Below are 21355 nucleotides of genomic sequence, written 5' to 3' on the forward strand. Positions count from 1 at the left end.
ATGAAGTGAAGTCCTAAACTAATTTCCGCAGAATTCAGTTGAAGGGAGGGTGTTAAAACTAATAATAGAAGTTTGAATTAGTTACTACGGAAGAGAAGGAGGAGGTGAATTCAATTTCATCCACAAAAATCTCAACCAACTCCAGGAATCCCCCTATAAAAGAATCTCCCTCCCCATCATTAAAATCACTCCTTCTCCCAATCTCAGTTCAGTTTTCTGTTGTCACCAACAGCCCTGGCGTAAAATGGTCCTTTCGAAATTCATTATTTAGCTTGAGAGAGAAGAAAGCAGAGATTTCATGAAGGAATAGAGGCTTGATATGATATGGATTACCTCAACAAATAGAATTCCAATTGGGTTTGCTTTGGTGAAAACAGTGTTTTCAGGAAAACTTTGACAGTAAATATCTTAGGCTACAGTCCTCGATAAAGTAAGAACTTGGTCCCTACTTCTTTTCTCACTAACTACAACTTTCTTTAAAAATTCAAGGGTCAAAAGTCGTTGTACAAGTAGTGAAGCTCATTTTTAGAACATGAAGGCCACGAGCCAGAGGATATCCAAATAGTGCCGACCAATAAGCACCAAAACGGTTTAAAAATGCAAAAGGAACCCTAGAGCTTGGAGGAGAAAATTGGATGCCCACGCGTAAAATCGTCCTTTCAATACTCATTCGTTAGCTTGAGAGAAGCAAGAGATTTCATTAAGGAATCAAGACTTGATATGGTCTGGATTACCTCAGCCAATAGGAAAATGAATAAAGTTTACTTCGGAGAAAACATTATTTTTAGACAAAATTTAACGACAAATATCTTAGGCTACAACCCACTACAAGGTAAGAACTTGGTCCCTACTTCCTTACTCACCAACTAAAACTTTCATGAAAAAATCAAGGTCGTAAGAACTTAGAATTTTTTTTATTTGATCAAATTATTATATCTTGAGAAATGACAACAGATTGCGGTTGCATCTCGATCCAAAATTAATTCACAATAGATCAAAGTTATAATTTTTCTCTAAAAAAAACTTTCATTATGATGTTCCAAGAAAATATAGATTCCTCATAACTTTTCTCCATCACAAAAATCCCTACAAATGGTTGCTGAAACTTTACGCCAACAAGTAATTAATTAAGCAACAAGAAAAGCCACCATAATCATAAGCCATTAATTAAGTACATAAATATCATACCCTTTTTCTTTTCTTCTTTCAACACATCATATATTCAACCCTCTCTTCTTCCCTATACTTAGAAATTGGAAGCCTAAATGTGTCCGTTGACTTAAATATTGCACAGCACAACACAACACAACACAACACCTATTGTCGGCATTGAACATGATTGTGTTGATCCGACATGAAAGGGCTTTTAAAAGTGCAAGAAGTTGGTCGACTTATGATTTTGTTTTTGTCACGTTGATGAAGGATTTCAATGCTTTGGATTCTCTCCTTTTTTGTTGGTTCAAAGGCCCAATACAATGTAATAAAGGAGGGTTATTGGTAAAGACACCAGCATTCCGAAAATAACCCTGAAATTTCAACACATCCATGGCTGGTGAAATTGAAGATTTGTGCACATAACTGTGGAAAGTTATCAAAATAGGACATTAACACGTTAAAAAAAAAAAAAAGGTAAGAGAAATGATATACTAACCCAGTACTGAGAATGTCAGGATGCAGTCCATATTCCCGGGCAAACACGAATGGCACAATTCCTTGTGGAAGAGCTGCCTGAACATACGTGAAAGGAAAAACGACGAGTAAAAAGCTATGAGATCACACATCGGTTGGAGAGGAGAACGAAACATTTTTTATAAGGGTGTGGAAACCTCTCCGTAGCAGACGCATTTTAAAAACTTTGAAGGGTAGCTTGAAAGGAAAAGTTCAAAGAGAACCATATCTGTTATCAGTGAGCTTGGGTGCCATCAAGGAGGCTGATCACCAAAGGGGGTGGACAAGAGGCGTGTGTCAACAAAGACGTTGAGACCCGAAAGGTATGGATTGAGGAAGGAACAAGTGCCAACAAGGATGCTAAGTCTCAAAGGAAGTGGATTGTTGTTAAAGATATGTAATCCTAAATTATGATTTAATATATATATATACATCATATTTGACTATTTATTATACGCAAATATCTTGTATAAGTGAGTATATTTGTCTTCTATTACAACTTACCATAAGTATCGTATTACTATTTGTCATCTTATTATAGACAAATATCTTGTATTCGTCCATATCTTTTCCAATTTATTTGATTCTCTACTATTTATCGATATCCTTTCCAATTTATTTGATTCTCTACTATTTAGTGAGTGATTTTAGCAAATATTCTCAATTACGAGATCCCACCTCCGTCTGGAGTAGAATGAAACACTCTTTGTAAGGGTGTGGAAACCTCTCCATCCTTTATAAGAGTATAGAAACTTCCATCTTTTACCATATAAGTTGGATGGTTACAAAAACGGAAAATTGAATTGGAAATATGAGCATGCATGGAGTTTGAAGAGGAAGAAGAGAGTAAAAAGAGAGAGGACCTGAACAATGGCAACGTGTAACTTAACACCTCTTAGGCCAACACCGAGTGAAGCAGCGGACATTGCTATGGGTCCGCAAATGAATCTGATCCCCATCCCTATGCACGCCCTCTTTCCCCCACATGCTATGATCCTCGGCTGCAATGCCATAAACAGCCCTGTCCACACACCACACACATTTTATTGTCTTTTCTCACTAACATCAACAACAGTGAGAGCATAACATTGTACCTAAGCTGAACATCGCCATTCCCAATCCAGCATCCGAGATTATCTTTATCGAGTACACCACTACGCTTGGCATTACCACCTTCCATCTGGGTCACAAAAACTCTCTTCTTAGCTCAATCACAACAACTCAAACTCCACAAATTTAGGCCATTAACTACAAAGTTACTTGAACGAGGCAAGGGACAAGAGAAGGCCGAGCACGCTGGAATAAGTATTTGGATTGCGGGACAGCTTCCGCCCCACCACCGTCAGAATAAGCCTTATCATCACAAACGCATTCGGCAACTCCTGGCTCCTCTTCGCCTCCACCTCCTCAGCCATCGCCGTTATGGTGCTGTCTCTAAAGCTCATTTCTTTGACTGAATCCCATACAATACACATACCAACCCATTTAATTAATTAATTAGTATTTCATTCTACTTCTTAACAAAATTAAATGCTCCTTAATCTTTAGGGTAACACTCAATGGAACGACATAATAATGAAAGGAAAGAAATTAAAAAGAATAGGCCATAATGAAAATCATTAACTTTGCATCATAATTCGAAAGTTGACCCATAAATCTGAATTGGGTGATCAATTAAAGGCATATATCCCTCCATCATTATGCACGTGCTCTCTTTTAAATCATGCCAAAACCCATATTACTTCATTTTCATTTATAAAATTTTATTTTATTTTATTTTTACAATTTTGTTGGTAAGGGTGTGGCCCACCTCCGAGACAAAACGTACAAATTCAACCTGAGAAGTGTGTCTGTCTCTTCCTACAGGTTTGTTTTTTTTTTTTTTTTTAAACTCTAATTAGTCTTTCTCAAATGTCTTGTCCCTTCACCTCCTATAAACGACAACAATCTACGTACCTGGCAATACAGCTTTGTACCCTTGTCCCTCTCCTCCTCCACCATTCTCCGGCGACTCCCACACCATCTTCACAGCTGAACTCCCTGCCACTGGTGACCTCCCCCACGTTGGCGTGTTCCCCGCCGTTGTCGTCAGCTCCATGTCATTGAAATTCGAAGCCCTCGGTGTCGGTTGGAGAGAGTATGCATCCGATGATCCATACCCTGATCCCAAGTCGAACGACATGTCGTTCGACCGGAGTGGCCCATGGAGCTGAACCGGGGTGTTGATCGAGAATATTTCAGCATTCGAGAGATTCGAGGCTCGTGGCGTAATTCCAATCGACGATAAACCAGAGTCCGGTGCTGATGAGGTCGATCGCCGAATTCGAACGCGAATTCGGCCTTGGATGTCGATCTCGGATTCAGTTAGGAGTTTATCTCGACCGTCGAGAGAAATTACATCGGCGTCAAGTTCGAATTTTGTTATAGCCGTGGCGGAAGGACCAGGGAATTGGTTATGGATCAATGAAATGGCTGCTCTATATTCAAAGAGGAAAAGCAATAATGTGTACCTACAAAATAAGATGTCAAACTTTATGATAAGGTCTTCCATGTGAATTTTCGTAACATCGCGACATATATAGGTGAATAATGCAAACCCATTTGACGTAATTAGTATAATAATTGGTGACACACACGGGTGTAAATTATAACATTTGCTATCCTTAAAAGTACAAACATTTAAAGCAATTATTGAAATTTTCAAAAAAAAAAATTCAAATACTTTATAATTATTCTTCTGTTTTCATAGAAAAGGAAAAAGATTTGTATACCAAATAATGCATTGAAGAACGAGGAGTTGGACCATGAGGGGCTGAGTGAAATCGCCATACATAGCATTGAGAAGAGGGATCCCCATAACCAAAGTGTTAGGCAAAGTAGCTAAAGAAAAGAGAGTGATGACCCAATCAAGCCGGCCGCCGCCGGAGAAGAAAACAGCCCCCAAAGAGAGGAAAAGAAGCACAAAAGCCTTGGAAATTGTATCGGCCAATATGAACTTAGTGTCCATCTCAAAAGGGTTGTTTTGAGAAATGAAGTGGAAGGACAGCACCGGCACCGCGAACACCGCAACGAAGCGGTTGATTCCGGCGCACTGCTCCGCCGTGAAAATTTTCCACCACTTGACAGAGGTGTAAGCCACCAGCATTGCGAAGTACAATGGAACCATCGCACACATCACCTTGTAGAAATCTCCCAATGTTATCATTTTTTGCCCCTCTCTTTGTGATGGGAAGGAAGAGTTGGAAGGAGATTATAAAGGTGAGTAACTGCCAAAATTACCCCTTCATGAACAGTGAATTTGTAGAGGGTGGTGAGGGTTGTTTTGGGTAATCAATAATTTCATGTACACACAACCTTAAAATAAAATTTTATTAAAGTTTTGAGAGGGAGTAAAGGAAAGAGGGTGGTGATGGGTTTAAACATGTTTTTAAGGAAAAAGCATGAGAGGCTTTGAAAGGAACACAAATGTGTTTGGTTCGGGGATCTGACAATGGATTGGTTGTAGCGTCCAAATGAGCATATGGACATGTCTCTTTCTCTTGCTGTCTGCAAAAATATATATACATATGCTGTGACACTCAGAACTTTACTTTTATGTCAGACAGCTTTTGTTTCTTACAATCGTAAGAAATTTAGAATTTTGTGTTTATAATTTTTAATATTATAATTAGTCTATGTTGTTTCATATAATTCTCAAACTTTGTCTCTATTGTTTGGTTATATAATTATGAAAGTCCTAGTCGTCAACATGAGTGTCTTCGATGTGATAATGGGAATGGATTGGTTGACTTAGAATTATATCGGCACTTATTGTCATAGGAAGGAATTGGTGTTCTACCCACACTTACGCGTAAGGGTATTAATGCTGAAGGTACCTCTAAAGTAGTTTCTGGGTTAAAAGCGAAAAGTTAATCCACCAACGAGTCTTGGACACATTGGCTAGAGTTGTAGATACAAAGAGGGAGGAAGAGCTCAAGTCCATAGTGTCGATGGTGAAGGAGTTCTTTAATGTGAAGGAGATCAAGTCCACAATGTTAATGAGAGTCTATTTCACTAGCTGTAGAGGACTTGTTTAACCAACTCAAAGAAGTGGTTGTATTTTCTTAAATTGACCTACGGTCATGCTACTACTAGACCACGATAAAGGAGGAGGATGTGCCAAAGATAGCATTCAGTTCGAGGTACGACTATTTATGAATTCGTGGTCATGTCTGGGTTGACAAAGACCCCGACAATGTTTATAGAAATGATGAATGGAGTATTCAAAAAATGTCTGGACGCATTTTTCATTGTGTTCGTAAATGATATCATGGTATATACTCCAAGACGAATAAAAAAACATGAACTGCACTTCAATAGAGTTTTGATGATTTTGAGAGAGAATAATTTGAACGCAAGTTCTCTAAGTGCAAATTTTGACTACAACAGTTCTCGATCCCAGGATATGTTGTGTCGAAAGATAGGTGTTTTTGTATACCTTGTAAAGGTGAAAGTTGTTCTTAAGTGTGCTCGTCCAACACAGCTTCCTAAAATTGACAAGTTATTACTCTTCTTTGTGAGAGACTTCTCCAAGATAGCATAGCCACTCACACAATTGGCCACGAGGATAGTTTATTTGTATGGACGGAGGCATTTTAAGTAAGTTCCCAAGATTTGTATTCGTACTAACTTTGCCAATTTGTTCAAGAGGCTACTTGGTGTATAGTGATGCCTCCAAGAAAGAGTTGGAATGTGCGTTGATGTTCATGATATGTGTATAGTAGTGATCTTAGATTAAGTAGAAAATTTACGATCGTTACAACACCCCAGTTGGGGATTAGTTCCCCATCATTCTCATGGTGAGCTTTAATCTGGCACTTGGATTAGCCACTTCAGCCTTGACCTCCCAAGGTTGCTTTCAAATCTTTAGACAAATTTGAGACCATCTGAACGATCGCTTGTTAGGCATTGTCTAAGCCCTCAATGTGTTCTTCCATTAGGACAACAAAGCCTGTCAAACTATCCCTATGTTTGAAGCCTCCATCGGTTGTGGCCTTGTTTCTAGGGCCTTGATCCTAGTTATTAATTTGCGGACAGGTATGCCTCAAGGTGACCATTCATCTCACCAATCTTATCGGCTTTAGAGATAATCTCATTCATGTGAGATTTCAAAAGGCTCATTCCATTAGGAACTTCACTCATACAGAGTAACTGATCTTCGATTTCAATTAATCGGCGAAATGGGACTTGCCCAGTTTTTTTTTTTTTTTTTTTTGTAGTGGACATGATTGTGTACTACTTTTTAAGGAGCCGCTCTAATATCACTTATCACAATTGCACTCTTACAGCAGCGGAACAGAAATTGTACGACACTTGTTCTAACTCAGAGAACAAGTCGGCCGTAAAAAATTTGTACTTCATGGACAACGAGCTTTGATTCACATTTGAGAGAAATATTTTGAAAAACATGAGCGAGAAAAAACGTTGAAAATAATTTGAAAGATAGTAATGTTATAAGCTAAAATTGATTAGGCAGCAACGACTTTGATAGCATATAACCTAGGTAGGAGGAATAGACAACTAGTCATATCCCCCTATCTTAATACAACATGAAATAGTAAAAACCTATCTAAGATGAAAGCATGTAAAATGGTTTGAAATGGGCATGCAACCATGGACAACACATCCTTGACAAACATGATCGAGACATCCGACATGAGGCCAGACAACACGCTTTAGACAAGCATGACCATGACAAGGTGCACACACACACGGCTATGAGTAAGGATGCGACTGAACAAAGCTTTAGGCACATAAGACAAGGTCAGAGGGCACAAGGTGACCTCAAACTCGACTCTAGTTCATCCCATTTGGCTCCTTTTGACTTATTCTATCAATATTTGTATATATTTAACTTGAGAGTTGTGAAATGTAGGTCCAATTAAGAGTTGTGATAAAATTACCGTATTATGAGTAAATTACGAGAAGAAAGGAATTAGCAATCCTAGTATGTAGTGTATCAAAACTCTTAAACAAGCTTTAGCTTGTTTTATATACGTAAGTATGTTGATTATGTGATTATGAGCTTACTATAATATATGTGTGTAAATGACATGATTTAATTTACGATATCTATGAATGCATGTATAAGATGTGAGCATACTACAAATTTATAATGAAAATATAGGTTGTATGACTCTAGTTTATGCTTATTAGTTGATTATGCTATAAGCGACAGTATGAGTATCTATAGTCTACTAATCACAGTGGAATTACTAACCGACGCGCTATGTGATAAGTTAGGAGCAATGAATATTCCGATCGTTAGATTGTATGATATTACAGATAGTAAGAGAGTCTAGTAGACGGATCGGATTTGACCAAGAGCAAGTTTTACATACATGTCCAAAAATTGTGATAAGCATAAATAAAGTCAATAGCCTAAGCTTGGAGTTAATTGGAATATCTTTTAAAGAACAAATGGTCTTAATAAATAAACTAGGAATCATTCGTGAATAAAACTTAAAAATAATTGAAAAGATAATTAATATAAGTTCTTAAGGACAAGTTAGCTACTTACTGAGTAATCTATTTTACTTATCAATAAGCCTGATGTAGAGTGATCGAGAATTTGATGCAGTCGAGTTGGAGACCTCAGGGAATCCTATCTATACATCTTTATGTGAATTACACGGGTACATATTTCTTTATTATTATTATTTTAAAGAATAGTTTGTTTTCTTTTTTTGTTTGTTTTTTATATAAATATAATATGTGTCAATAATAACAATGGTGATTCAAACTTTTGATGAGCCGACATTACAGAAGACATTAGAAAGGTTTGTTTTCAATTAAGGTCCAAGAATGGTAAGAATTCAAGAAACGTCTCCTTTGAATGCTTTTATCTTTTTTCATAGCAGACGGTATTGAATGAAATTAATTTTGTTAGATTGTTATATTGAAACGAAGAAACCAAGTTTAATTGAGCTCTATAGAAAAATATATGAAAATCAAAAGAAATTAGTAAAGATCATCCTATGCGCATTCATAGAAGGTCGAAGTTGCGTTACCTAGCTCAGACAACTTTGAGTTTCTAACACGCGAAAAAGCTAGTTTAGGAAGGTACTCGACATCAATGTAAGTAGTCATTTGGATCTTTCTTGAGTAATAATTTTAGGGAACGTTAGGACGTCCTAGCATGCTAATATATCTTACCTTAGGTGGTTAAAATATGCTTGTTTAAGACCTTCAAAGGATAATTTTGGATAAGAATGCAATGTATGTTATGAAAAATTACTGAAATGCATCTAGGATGAGAATTTATGTGCATGTAAATTTTAATACTCTTCGCTATGTTAGAATAAAGGACGAGATATTATGATCTAAGTTCCGAGCGATTGATGAATGTTGTCTCCTCATTGAGCTTGTATGACTGCATGATATAATATATTTAGCTCTAAGGGATTGATTTCATGTTTTCCTTATAGAACGTGTTTATTTGCATAGAGATAAGACTAGGGCGCTCAGTAGGTTGACTAGACGACAACCTAAGTCAGGATGCCTCAAGTAGACTAAGCACTGTAAGATCGTGAGCAACAGTCAAAGGATATAGACTCTAGTGCTCCCAAACTAAGAAAGAATCAATGAGTCAAATAGAGCACCTCCTTAAACCACATAGCCGCATTAGGAGCCAAGTTGACCTCCTTAGCATCTAGAGATGATCAATGTGACATTTAAATTATGAGTTTCATGCTTTAGGTGATGGATAGGAAAATCTCCCTAGCAAAGCATGCATGAATCAATCAATCAAGTTAAGATTATGACGTTATAGCAAGGTTTGTACGTTTCTAGTAGACTATGCACCCCAAAATCGTGAGCGATAATCAAAGTTCTAGACCTCAGTACACCTAAAGGCTGAATTAGCCCCGAAAAGCTAATCCCAAATGTCTTGGGAATGCGAGATGAGATTTAAATTTCCTAGACAACCCTAAGAACCTAGTTGACCTCTATGGAATCCAAGAATGACTAAGGTATATGATATGAACCAATAGACATCAATCATACAATATGCTTCAATGAAAATATAAATAAAATATTGTTGAAATTATCAAAAGATATTTTAATTCATGGCACATTGAAGAAGAATGAAGTTTCATGTTATAAATTTTGGGTGGATTACATTTTAGAGTAATTTATAGTTATTGTATTTCATTAATGTATTTCAAGACTTTTTATTTACTTTAGGTTACAATTACATAATGGTTAATTATAGTCATTAGGTATGAATGTTTCCTGTTGGAATGCCTTTAATAGTTTTATTTTGAGACTATATAAAGACATGTATGTTGTATTTGTAGGAGGGCTTGGAAAATATATATAAAAGGAGCATTTGTGCTTGTGGAGTGATTTGAATCTCAAACAAGTGTTTGAGATATTTGATCAACATGAATCATTCAAGCTAGACATGATCGATCTTGCTTGTGGAGTGATTCTAATCTCAAACAATGTTCTTGCCTTGAGATATTCGATCAATAAGTTAATCTGAATCTTACTCTCCTTGTAGTGATTTCTTATCTTATCAATATCTATCTAAGTTATTAGTAGTATGAACGGTGTCATGAGAGTTTGTGCTACCCTTTCCACTTTGATACAAGAACGGTCGAGCTAGGCCTAGGCTAGGTAGGATAGTGCGTCAAGACAACTAGGTGCCCCAACCTTGTGGAAATGGCCAAAAGTTTATTGAACAAGGCCTCTATGTTGTAAACCCGTCTTGAGAGAGGGCATGGGGTCACGTAGGTGACACAGTAGTTGTTAGAGATATAATATTTAGAGAATATATTATTTATGGAATATATCTTAGATATTATATCTTAATATTCTTTTCGATTTAATTTAGAGTATATTTTATTTTATTCCTAATATTTAATTAGTTTATATTTTCGTATAAATATTAGTTGGTAGCTTGTATCCTATTTAAATCTTATGAATATTAATTAAAACACACCTTTGATTCCAATCATATTTCTCATTCTCATTCACAAGGGTCACTCTCTGGAAACTAGGTTAACTTTTTGGTCTTGTGAAAGGGTTCGCTAGCTAATCTTCCATGGATGATATTCATATTTGTCCCATCAGAAATTTATGAGTTAGCAACTCAAGATGCTAGTCATCATGCTACATAGGAAAAACATGCTATCTAATTCATACAACGTAAAGATTGAAAAATTTGTACATACCTCTCGGGAGAAGATTTGGATAAGAGATCTTCTTAGAATATTGAGGCACCTTGCTCGGATAGTAGTAAGGACTATGATGTAAATGTGAATAACTAGCTAGCTTGGCTTTATTCAATGGTCTCTTTAGCCAGTACATGGGGCACTTGCCTTTACCTGAAAAAATTGCAGACATATGATGAACATTTAAAAATACTTAGTAAATGATCGAACTAGCAATGTACTTTATGACTAGTGGTACCTACTTTCCATAATTGTTCTTTAGGCTCTACTTTTTTTAGTAGGAAAATGCATAATATTTCTCCACAAACGGTTCATGCATGTATGCATGAATCCACTTGGTGAGTTGTATAAGTACTCCTTAAACTTGACTATGAACTAACACATGCTCACGCTGCCGAAAACTAACATGAAGAAAAAGAGTGCGTATAATATTTAGTGTACGCGTTCGAACGTATCATACTAAAAAAAAGTAATCCATACTCGTATGACATACAACATGCATGAGATCCTACGTTAAGAACCATGATTCAATGAGATGATACATATCATACTACTTACTTATTATAACAAAAAATTTCTATGATACATACATACATATTCATGGTATTTCATTCATATTTATCATACATGGTACATCATGGTGTCTCAGAGGGCATAACTTGATCGTAATACATAGCAAGCATGAATTAACAATCAAGAAGTACATGCATCACAACAATCCATTAGAATGTCAGGTGCAATAACACGTAAATAGACCACATGTTACGTGATATTCATGCATCGATCAATTTATCTAACCTAGATTGTAACATTCCAATAGTAAGTTCACTTACAATTTCAGGCTCAATTTGGTGGTCTTAAGCTTGCTTTGGTCCAATGTTCTTAGATTCGGCTTCACATTAGGGTGTACATGGTCCGGGTTGGGTTGAGTTGGGTATTTTTTTTTACCCGAACCCAAAACTTTTCACAACCCAACCCTCTATTTTCTTGAAAATTAATTAAAATAAAAAAAAATATAAGGATAAATCATAAAATTAAATAAACTAGTTTAGAGGTATTTATAAAAATAAAAAAATAAAAAAATATTTTAATTGTACATCACCTTATAAAATCTTAAACTATTAAAAAAATAAAAATATATATAAAAATGTGTAAATAATATAGAACAAATTACTAAAAAAAAAATTTAATTGAAACAGGTTTATTTAGATGTTACCTTAGAAAGTCCTAAAATATTATAAAAATAAAAATGTATAAAATATGTGTAAATAATATCAAAGAAATTAATAAAAAAAATATATTTTTTAATTGAAATAGGTTTACTTATACTTAACCTTAGAAAGTCCTAAAACTATTAGAAAAAAATAAAATTATATATAAAAATAGGTAAATAATAGGGAAGAAATTAATAAAAAAAAATAATATTATAGAAAAAATTAAACAAAATAATAAAAATAAAACATGTATATATAAAAGAAACTAAACAAAGGGTAATTGTCCGACCCTATCAAATCTAAACACACACAAAAATTCTTAATATATTTAATATATTTTTATTTGGCTCAACCCATGAACTCGAAACCAAACCAATTTCGTTCGAATTCAGAAAAAATAAATTCAACCCTACCCAAAATGCTAATCCAACTCAACCCATTCCAACCCTTATAGTTCGGGTTGGGTTGATCAGGGTTGTCGGGTTGAATGTACATCTTTACCTCACATAATCCAACTTCACCTATGATGTTTCATCTATTCAAAAAATTAAGTTTTAGAGTCTATCGGGGCCAACCTCACTCTTAGAACACTCCTAGAACAAAACAATAAAAAAAAAAATTAAGTAGAAAATAGAAGTGAGAAAATTGAAATGAAGTATTGAGTAAGTACACTTTCAACAGATAATGCACAAAAATCAATTTTCTGAAAAGAAGAAAATTGCTACTCACCATTCACCAATTTCAATTTCCATGATCTTTTTTGTTCTTGTTTGTTTGTTTGTTGATTTTATCGCAGCATCGATTTTCACAATTTTACAATCACTTATTTCGTGATTTTTCCCTTCAAGAACACAATCTACTTAATTTGATTCCTAATTATTCTTCTCAAATTCCAATTATCAAAAAATACCATCCATTAGATTACCCTGTTAATAAATCTGTTGATCGTTGCAACTTCGACCACCACCACTGCGGCGATCACATATCCACCGCAAAGATTATGCTGATGGATACTAATTTCTCGGCGTCCAAACCACCGCAGGCAGCGGCGATGGACATCGAACAGATGCCAGAGAATCCCCAGCGTGGTTCCTACCACCGCCGCTCCCTCTCCGACACTTCCTTCCGCTTCCCTAACCTCGATGAGCTTCTCTTCTTCGATCCTTTAGAGCTCGACCTCTCGATTCTCTCTTCCCCTTCTTCTCCTCCTCCCGGCGGCACTGCCATGGCCGTCGATTCATCGTCTAATTCTAAGTTATCTAATGACGCCGTTCACCCTAAGCCGGAGCCGATTAACTCTGGGTCATTCGGCGGGCACTTGCGCAGCTTGTCGGTGGATTCTGATTTCTTCAAGAATCTGGACCTCGGCGGTGACGGTGGATCGATCGATTCATTGGGGAGGAAAACTCCGGTGAGTGAACAGCGGCAAGTTCGTCATCGACATAGCTTGTCTATGGATGGTTCTTCGTCGTCGTTTGAGGCCGATTCAACCCTAATGATCGATGGAGTGAAGAAGGCAATGGACCCGGAAAGACTTGCGGAGTTGGCCCTAATTGATCCGAAAAGAGCAAAAAGGTCAACAACACCCATGTTCATTTTATCTCTTTGATTGAATTGGAACTTGAAACTTGAAACTTCTGTGTTGAATCTTTATGTGATATTTGACTGATTTTGGAACTTCTGAACTGGATTTGGATATGGAATTCAGGATTCTTGCCAATAGACAATCTGCAGCTCGTTCGAAAGACAGGAAGGTACGGTACACTAATGAATTGGAGAGGAAGGTTCAGACTCTGCAATCTGAAGCTACCACTCTGTCTGCTCAGGTGACAATGCTACAGGTATGAATTCAATTGCTTAAAACCCATTTGGCTTTGTTATGAAGTGTTTAGAAAGTAGATCGATATCAATACCTGTTATGAAGCTTTGAGGCATAAGTAGATCAATAGCAGCAGGCCAGGTTTAGTATCTTTGTTCGCCTGTTATGCTTTGATGAGACAATTTCATGTTATGCAGAGAGAGACTACTGAATTAGCCGTGGAAAATAAGGAACTCAAACTTCGGTTACAGGCTATGGATCAGCAAGCACAACTCCGGGATGGTATGCATGTTACAAGTTCTTTAAATGCACTTCACTGCATAAAAATTGTACTAAACAGGCAAAAAAAAAAATCAAAACAGGAGAAGATTTATGTTTATTTTTCGGTTGTTCACAGATCTGAGTGAAGCTTTGAAGGTAGAAGTTCAACGGCTTAGAATAGCAGCAGGCCAGGTTCCATTGATCAATGGAAATCCTTTCAACCGACCCCCTCAATATCCATCATCTCGACCGCCTGTACACCATTTTAGTAGCTCCCATGCTCAGCAGGGCCAACAGCAGCCATCACCGAGCTTGCCCACAAACCTGCAGCAACAAGATCCAAAATGGATGAACTCGTCCCAGCTTCTCGGTCGCAATCCCGATGGCCAAGCAAAACCTTAGAAGATGTATGTATGTACATGTAATATTTATCTAGTAAAAGAGGGTGATGGGTTATGGTTTTACAATCATTTTCTTGTACATGATTCATATATTTCTTATATGCATGAGAAGTTGGTCATCTATAGCTGTTACAGATGTGTTGTTTTAGTAGAATAGCTTGAGGTATAAGTGGATTATAACTGTAACAGTAGCATCATCTTATGACTCTGCTGTTGCTTGGTTTCTGTATGAAGAATAAACTCATTGAGTTGTTGATTTAATGATGACTTGATTATTTCATATAAAAGGTAGTGACTATTGAATTTTTACCAGAAATAGAAATTGAATGTTTAACAAAAAGGGTGTAATTTTGTGCTATGCATTTCCAGACAAATAGACATGTAACAGCTTAAGCCCAATATTTATCCTCTTTGGAATTTTCCTTTCAAGCTTTCCTTCAAGGTTTTTAAAAAGCATCGGCTAGGGAGAGGTTTCCACACCCTTGTAAAGAATGTTTTGTTCTCTTCCCCAACCGATGTGTGATCTCACAAATCCACCCATTTTCGAGGCTCAGCGTCCTTGTTGGCACTTGTTCTCTTCACCCATCGATGTGGGACCCCCCAAATCCACCCCTTTGGAGCCTAGCGCCTTGTTGGTACACCGTCTCATGTCCACTCTCCTTTGGAGCTTAGCCTTTTCGCTAGCACATTGCCCAGTACCTGGCTCTGATACCATTTGTAACAACTCAAGCCCACCACTAGCAAATATTGTCTTCTTTGGACTTTCCCTTTCTGGCTTCTTCTCAAGGTTTTTAAAAGACGTCTGCTATGGAGAGGTTTCCACACCCTTATAAAGAATGCTTCCTTTTCCTCCCCAACTGATGTGTGATCTCACATGACAATAACCAATGTCGGCTGAATTCCACCCAACAACTTTGGAATCTAGTTCCATTTTGGCCCCTCATTGGAAGGGCAAGATTCTTCAACCGGCAGCCATCAAATAAATCAAAACAATTGGAGTATAGCCTTTAATTATATCCAAAGCTCGAACAAGATTCGGTTGTGGGTATGGATGAGTACAAGTTGTCGTCAGTAGCAAAGCCTATACACATCAAAAGCTAAAGCTTTAACGTCATTTACAAAGCCACTTCTTGCAGTTTTAAATGGTTCAGGAGATTATGTTATGAGGCAAACTGAAAGTAGAGAGAGATAGGCTCAAATAGTTATAATGCCTCTAAATTTTCTGCTGATGTTTGTTCTTCTGTTCTTGTTTGTGTTATCAGCTTTCTTGCTTGTGCGTTCATGGGGTTGGAAAAAGGCAATGGAGGACATTCCTGGGAACTTGGGTTGGCCTATTGTTGGTGAAAGCTTCTCGTTTATATCAGAGTTTGGTAGCCCTGCTGGTATTTGCAGCTTCATGATCAACAGGCAGAAGAGGTACCGAAACTTCTTCTTCTTCGATTGTTTGTCCATGGAAAGCTCGGGTTTCTTAGATCGTTCTTAATCTATGTTTGGGAGTGATTTTGGCTATTTGCATACAGTTTTCATTTATGAAAGTAATATAAAGTACTATGTGTTCCTACCAAACTTGATGTTTTTGAGGGGAAAATACTTTTAAACATGGCCTTAGTGATTTATTCAATTCTCAGATCATATGCAAATCTGTCCTTAGGTTTGGGAAGGTTTTCAAGACCAGCGTGCTTGGGAGATTGATGGTGTTCATGACGGGGAGCAATGCGGCGAAGATTTTATTGACAGGGAAGGATGGTATGGTGAGCTTGAACCTGTTCTACACTGGCCAGCAAGTCCTCGGCCGAAGCAGCTTGCTTCAGACCAATGGTGAAGCCCACAAGAGGCTGCGACGGCTGATCGGAGAACCGCTCTCCATGGATGGCTTAAGGAAATACTTTCAGTTCATAAACAATTTAGCAATTGAAACTCTAGATGAATGGTCCGGAAGAACAATTTTTGTTCTTGATGAAGCTTCCACAGTTGAGTTCCTCACTTCAAAATAATCACATTAGAGCGTTTTGGTGTATGATATGACATAATATAAGTATTCTTGTTTTTGTAGTTCACTCTTAAAGTTATTGGTAACATGATCATGAGCTTGGAGCCTAAAGGAGAGGAACAAGAGAAGTTTAGAGACAATTTCAAGATAATCTCTTCTTGTTTTTCATCTTTGCCTCTTAACATTCCCGGAACCGCTTTCTATCGTGGTATGAAGGTAATAACGTTTAGTTTTCATTTAGCTAACACGAAACTCAAAAGCTTAAACGAATAGGTTATGGTATATGCATTTTTTTTTTCTTTTTTATCTGTTTTTCAGGATTTGGTTATAGAACTTGAATCTTCTGAGTACATTCAAGCTGTTTTCAGGCACGTAAACGAATGTTCGAGATGTTAGATTCGATCATTGAAAAGCGACGCAGCGGAGAAATTTGCCGACAGGATTTCTTGGACTCACTGATAATCAAACACAACAAAACAGGAGGAGGAAGTGATGAAGAAAAACTCACTGATGAACAATTGAAGGACAACATACTAACTCTGCTTATTGCTGGCCATGATACTACAACTGCAGCTCTCACTTGGCTGATCAAATTTCTTGGAGAAAATCCTCATGTTTTGGAACAATTGAGAGTAAAAACATCTTCCTTTGCAATTATAATTTTTACGGTATCAAATGGGTCAATCCAGAGTTGATTTTTCTTGAATTTGCAGATTGAACACCAACAGATTCAAGAACATAGGAAGGGAGAAAATCTGTCATGGGCTGATGTTAACAACTTACCTTACACTGCCAAAGTATGTGTATCAAACTAATTGAATGGTGAATATGAACTTCAATACCAAAATATTTACTGTAAAAATCTCAGGTGCTCAGTGAAACTCTGAGGAGAGCAACAATTCTACCATGGTATTCAAGAAAAGCAGCTCAGGACTTTGAAATTGGAGGTAATCTCTCGATTCAGAAGCCACCAAGAATTTGTCTGTTTGGTTTGTTCTGTAATTATTAGTATCTGTGCTTTGTAGGATACAAGATCAAGAAAGGGTGGTCTGTAAACTTGGATGTTGTTTCAATTCATCATGATGCTACTGTTTTTCCTGAACCCAACAAGTTTGATCCATCGAGATTTGAGGCACCATTGAGGCCTTTCAGCTTTCTTGGATTTGGCAGTGGACCAAGAATGTGCCCTGGAATCAACTTGGCAAAGCTCGAAATTTCAGTGTTCATCCATCACCTTGTCTGCAAATACAGGTCGTTGGTTAACGTTTGCATGAGTTTAGGGACTAACTAGACACATCAGTCGAGTTTATGAGTTTTAATGATGATGAACAGATGGAGATGTTTGGAGAAGGAGGATGATTCAGTGCAGCCAACTTTGGTGAGGATGCCTAAGAACAAGTATCCAATTAGAGTGGAGGCGCTGTGAGAGGTTCTTGTCTGCCGTTTGGTAAGAGGTTCCGAAGAATAAGCATGAGAGAAGAGGGTAGAGGAAAAGGGATATTGTCTAATATTTATGCCCTCTTAATCTTATCTTATTTCTATATTACATGTGGAGTTGACATGCTTTTAGCTTGTAAAAAATAAAATTTGTTTTTCTTTTTCTTATATTTTCGTTTGATAATAAAGACCTCACCTTAAATTTATTAATGATTCTAAAATAATCGACCTATTTATCATTCTAAACTTAATAATCTGATTTCAATTTTTGATGGGAGAATTTTAAATAAATAATAATAATAAAGAATTGAAATTTAAACGGATGTCATGGCTCATCTAGGTTGGCTTGGATACAAAGAACAAAACCGAACTTGATAAATTGGTGATACCAGTCTAAGCTAATCAGGCAAGTGGCCTTACTACCGACCCGGTCGAAAGACTTTTCTCATGTATGACGACACGTGCCCAGTGGTCCTTGCACGTGTCATTTATGCTTTATTTTATGTGATGATGTGATGATGTGTTTGATGTTATATGATGATTTGATGACGTTAGATAGTGATGCAGTGATGTTATATGATGATGTGATAACATTATGTGATGATGTGTCGAAGTTAGATGATGATGTGATGGTGTTATACGATGATGTGATAATGTTAGATGATAATATGATGTTGTTATATGATGACTTAATGACGTTAGCTAATGATGCGATGATATTATATGAATGACGTACTTGGTATGCTCGATGCATTTTATGGCAATATGATGAGTATGATGATTGTGTGATGTTTACCTTAATATGATGATGCTTTCCATATTGAACATGCTAGTGATGATAAGTGTCATATTGCATCATGTCGTTAGATCGAGATATAGGACACAACCCTAAGAGCATGAAAATGATATTAATATAAATATCCACGAGTATGTGTTACCTAGAGTAACAAAGAGATGAGACTAGAAGGTTATGTCAGAAGAGACATTATGATGGATTTAGAGGGATCTCATGCATATTGTATGTTCATAAGCATAGAGTTACTTCTCCTAGAGATGATGAGTGTGAACGCGCACAATATGATGATGAGTGCGAATGCGCACAGATGAGGGTGTTCATGAGGCGTATGATACTATGGGGTTCCGCTGACGTCTGAACGTCGCTACAAATTAGCTTGATGAGAGGGTCTAGGGGGTGTGCGAGCACCCTGGGGATTCACACTCGCATGTGTGAGTCGTGTGTAGGGAAGTACTACACATCCAATTTATCCGAGACTAAAGGCCACCCGTAAGATGATTAGAGACAGGTCCCTAAATCATGAATGCATGTGTTTGCATTTGCATGGCCCCCTACAGTAGGGCCACTTACTAACTATTCTTTGAAATACTCAGGTCGTATGCCACATTATTTGTCAAGTAAAGGCAAGGCACACTTGTACCGAGGACGGTGGCATCGCGAGCAGAGATTGTGACGGTGCATACTCATATTTAAATTTCTAGTCTTAAGTTAGAATAAGTTAGTTTGCATTTCATTGTTTGAAACTATTTTGTATTTGTTTTTATTTTTCTTTTTAGTATTTAAACACATAAACAGTATTTTTTTTTAGAGAAAAAGTTGTTTAAAATTTACTTTTATTTAGAACATGAATCTTACTTTTTCTTTTAAAATAAAAATGCTATTACTTACATGTCAGGAATGTTATGGGTGAAAAAATGATTCAAAATGTTTTGATATTGAAATTATATAATTATAATTATTCAATAAATTTCTTGTTTCTAAATAAATTAAATTTAGCATACCCTCCAGACAGTTAATTATTAATAAGTTGACTAGATATACAATTGTATCTTTGGGATTGAAACCAGCACTTGAAATCTTCACCTGCTCATGAATTTGATAGGCATATGATTTGTATAAACATCATGTGTTTCTTAGACATGAGGCAATGTGGAAAGGGTGCGAGTATTTTAAGGTAAAAATGGTGGAGGGCATGGAAGCATGACCCACTAAATGGACAACCAATTCATTTGAAACTGATAGCTCAAGAAAGGTTCAATCTTAATGTCTTCGAGCAAAAAAAAACAAGTGAAGCATTAAAAAAGTATGTCACTTGGATGGACAATATCATACCATTGTGGAGAGTCGTGTTTATCTAACATGGTATCAGAGTCATGCCCTAAATTTAGTTATGTCAATAGATTGGTAAATCCTCAAATGTCGAATAAAGGACTCCAAAAGAAAAAGAGTCGTGCCTCGATTAAGAAAAGACATGTTTTATTTGAGGAGAGATGTTGGATGATGAAAGTACCACATCGGCTAATTTCGGGAATGATCATGAATTTATAATTAAATAATACTCTTTCCATTGGTGTGAGTCCTTTTAAGGAAGTACAAAGCAAAGTGATGAGCCATTATGCTCAAAGGGGACAATATCATATCTTTGTGGAGTTTGGTGCCCGTTGTGCATGCCGGCCGATGAAGTTTCTTTGTACGATGTCTCTTGAGGCAAAAGACAATTTTTAGCCTAAATATTGAGACTTCTGGCCATCATTTTAAGGGACAAATCTAGACACTCTAGCTTGAGTGATTCATTACATTTAGTACTCTTCGAATATTGTTCATGCCACGACCCAACGTCAATTGCAGACGCCTTCCCACCGCCGCACCATGATCGAAAACCCGAAGAACTAGTTCCCCTCTTCCATGCTTCCTATAAAACTTGCGATGCACCATAGAATTTGTTTGAACTCCAAAGGATGATCTATAGAATCCATGGAAAGGGTCTTCACAACCTGCTTTAGCCAGCTTTCTCTCTCGACTATGAGCATTTTGGTGGCCACCAAGAGCTTGTGAGCTAAAAAACTTCCTTTGGCAATAATTGCAAGAGCTCTAGGCTCAGCTGCTTCTTCTTTACAAGCATGATAAAAAATGTCAATGAGGTTGAGTTCTTCCAAATCATTGTCATTGTTGGGGCTTAGGTTGAGGGTAAAAGGTTGATGGGATTTGTCGTTTGGGTTTTGTTTTGTTTCTGTTTGGCTTTCTTGACTGTTTGTGAAGAGACTCATTGGATTTAGAGGAAATTTTGTTGGAGTTTTTGTTTCTTCTTGGTTGATAAATTTTGGGATTGGATGGATATATACTTATAGAGGAAGATAGGGTGTTAGATGGTTTGTTGTTGTAGGAAAAAGATGTATAATTTGACTTCCAACCTATGGAAAAGGAACTTGGTACCATCATTAATAGTTAATAGTTCCACTCCAGATCAATCTAGTTCAGGAAAGAACAGGGGTGGCATCGGTACTGCTCTCGTTATCATCCGCGGATATGCTTTTTTTTTTTTTTTTTTTTTAGC

The 21355-nt window shown here is 36.9% G+C and overlaps 3 protein-coding genes across 3 annotated transcripts; 2 read left to right on the forward strand and 1 right to left on the reverse strand.

The window, feature by feature from the left end:
* Nucleotides 1–1291: 1291 nt before the first annotated feature.
* Nucleotides 1292–4873, reverse strand: LOC111480565 (auxin efflux carrier component 6). Its single transcript, XM_023125679.1, has 7 exons — nucleotides 4440–4873; nucleotides 3625–4178; nucleotides 2929–3121; nucleotides 2763–2848; nucleotides 2532–2689; nucleotides 1652–1728; nucleotides 1292–1526 (listed from the first exon to the last, which is right to left on the reverse strand). The coding sequence occupies exons 1-7, from the start codon at nucleotides 4871–4873 to the stop codon at nucleotides 1460–1462; spliced, it is 1569 nt and encodes a 522-aa protein (XP_022981447.1). The 3' UTR covers nucleotides 1292–1459.
* A 7932-nt stretch (nucleotides 4874–12805) lies between these two features.
* On the forward strand, nucleotides 12806–14839 carry LOC111480618 (transcription factor VIP1-like). Its single transcript, XM_023125761.1, has 4 exons — nucleotides 12806–13672; nucleotides 13806–13938; nucleotides 14114–14198; nucleotides 14314–14839. Exons 1-4 carry the CDS (start codon nucleotides 13098–13100, stop codon nucleotides 14577–14579), a joined length of 1059 nt encoding a protein of 352 aa, XP_022981529.1. The 5' UTR covers nucleotides 12806–13097; the 3' UTR covers nucleotides 14580–14839.
* A 774-nt stretch (nucleotides 14840–15613) lies between these two features.
* Nucleotides 15614–18173, forward strand: LOC111480574 (abscisic acid 8'-hydroxylase 3-like). Its single transcript, XM_023125694.1, has 8 exons — nucleotides 15614–15994; nucleotides 16230–16548; nucleotides 16632–16784; nucleotides 16937–17200; nucleotides 17282–17365; nucleotides 17437–17515; nucleotides 17594–17819; nucleotides 17901–18173. The coding sequence occupies exons 1-8, from the start codon at nucleotides 15786–15788 to the stop codon at nucleotides 17992–17994; spliced, it is 1428 nt and encodes a 475-aa protein (XP_022981462.1). The 5' UTR covers nucleotides 15614–15785; the 3' UTR covers nucleotides 17995–18173.
* Nucleotides 18174–21355: the final 3182 nt, after the last annotated feature.

This window comes from Cucurbita maxima, unplaced genomic scaffold, assembly GCF_002738345.1.
Source record: "Cucurbita maxima cultivar Rimu unplaced genomic scaffold, Cmax_1.0 Cma_Scf00006, whole genome shotgun sequence".
In the NCBI taxonomy this organism is placed as follows: Eukaryota; Viridiplantae; Streptophyta; class Magnoliopsida; order Cucurbitales; family Cucurbitaceae; genus Cucurbita; species Cucurbita maxima.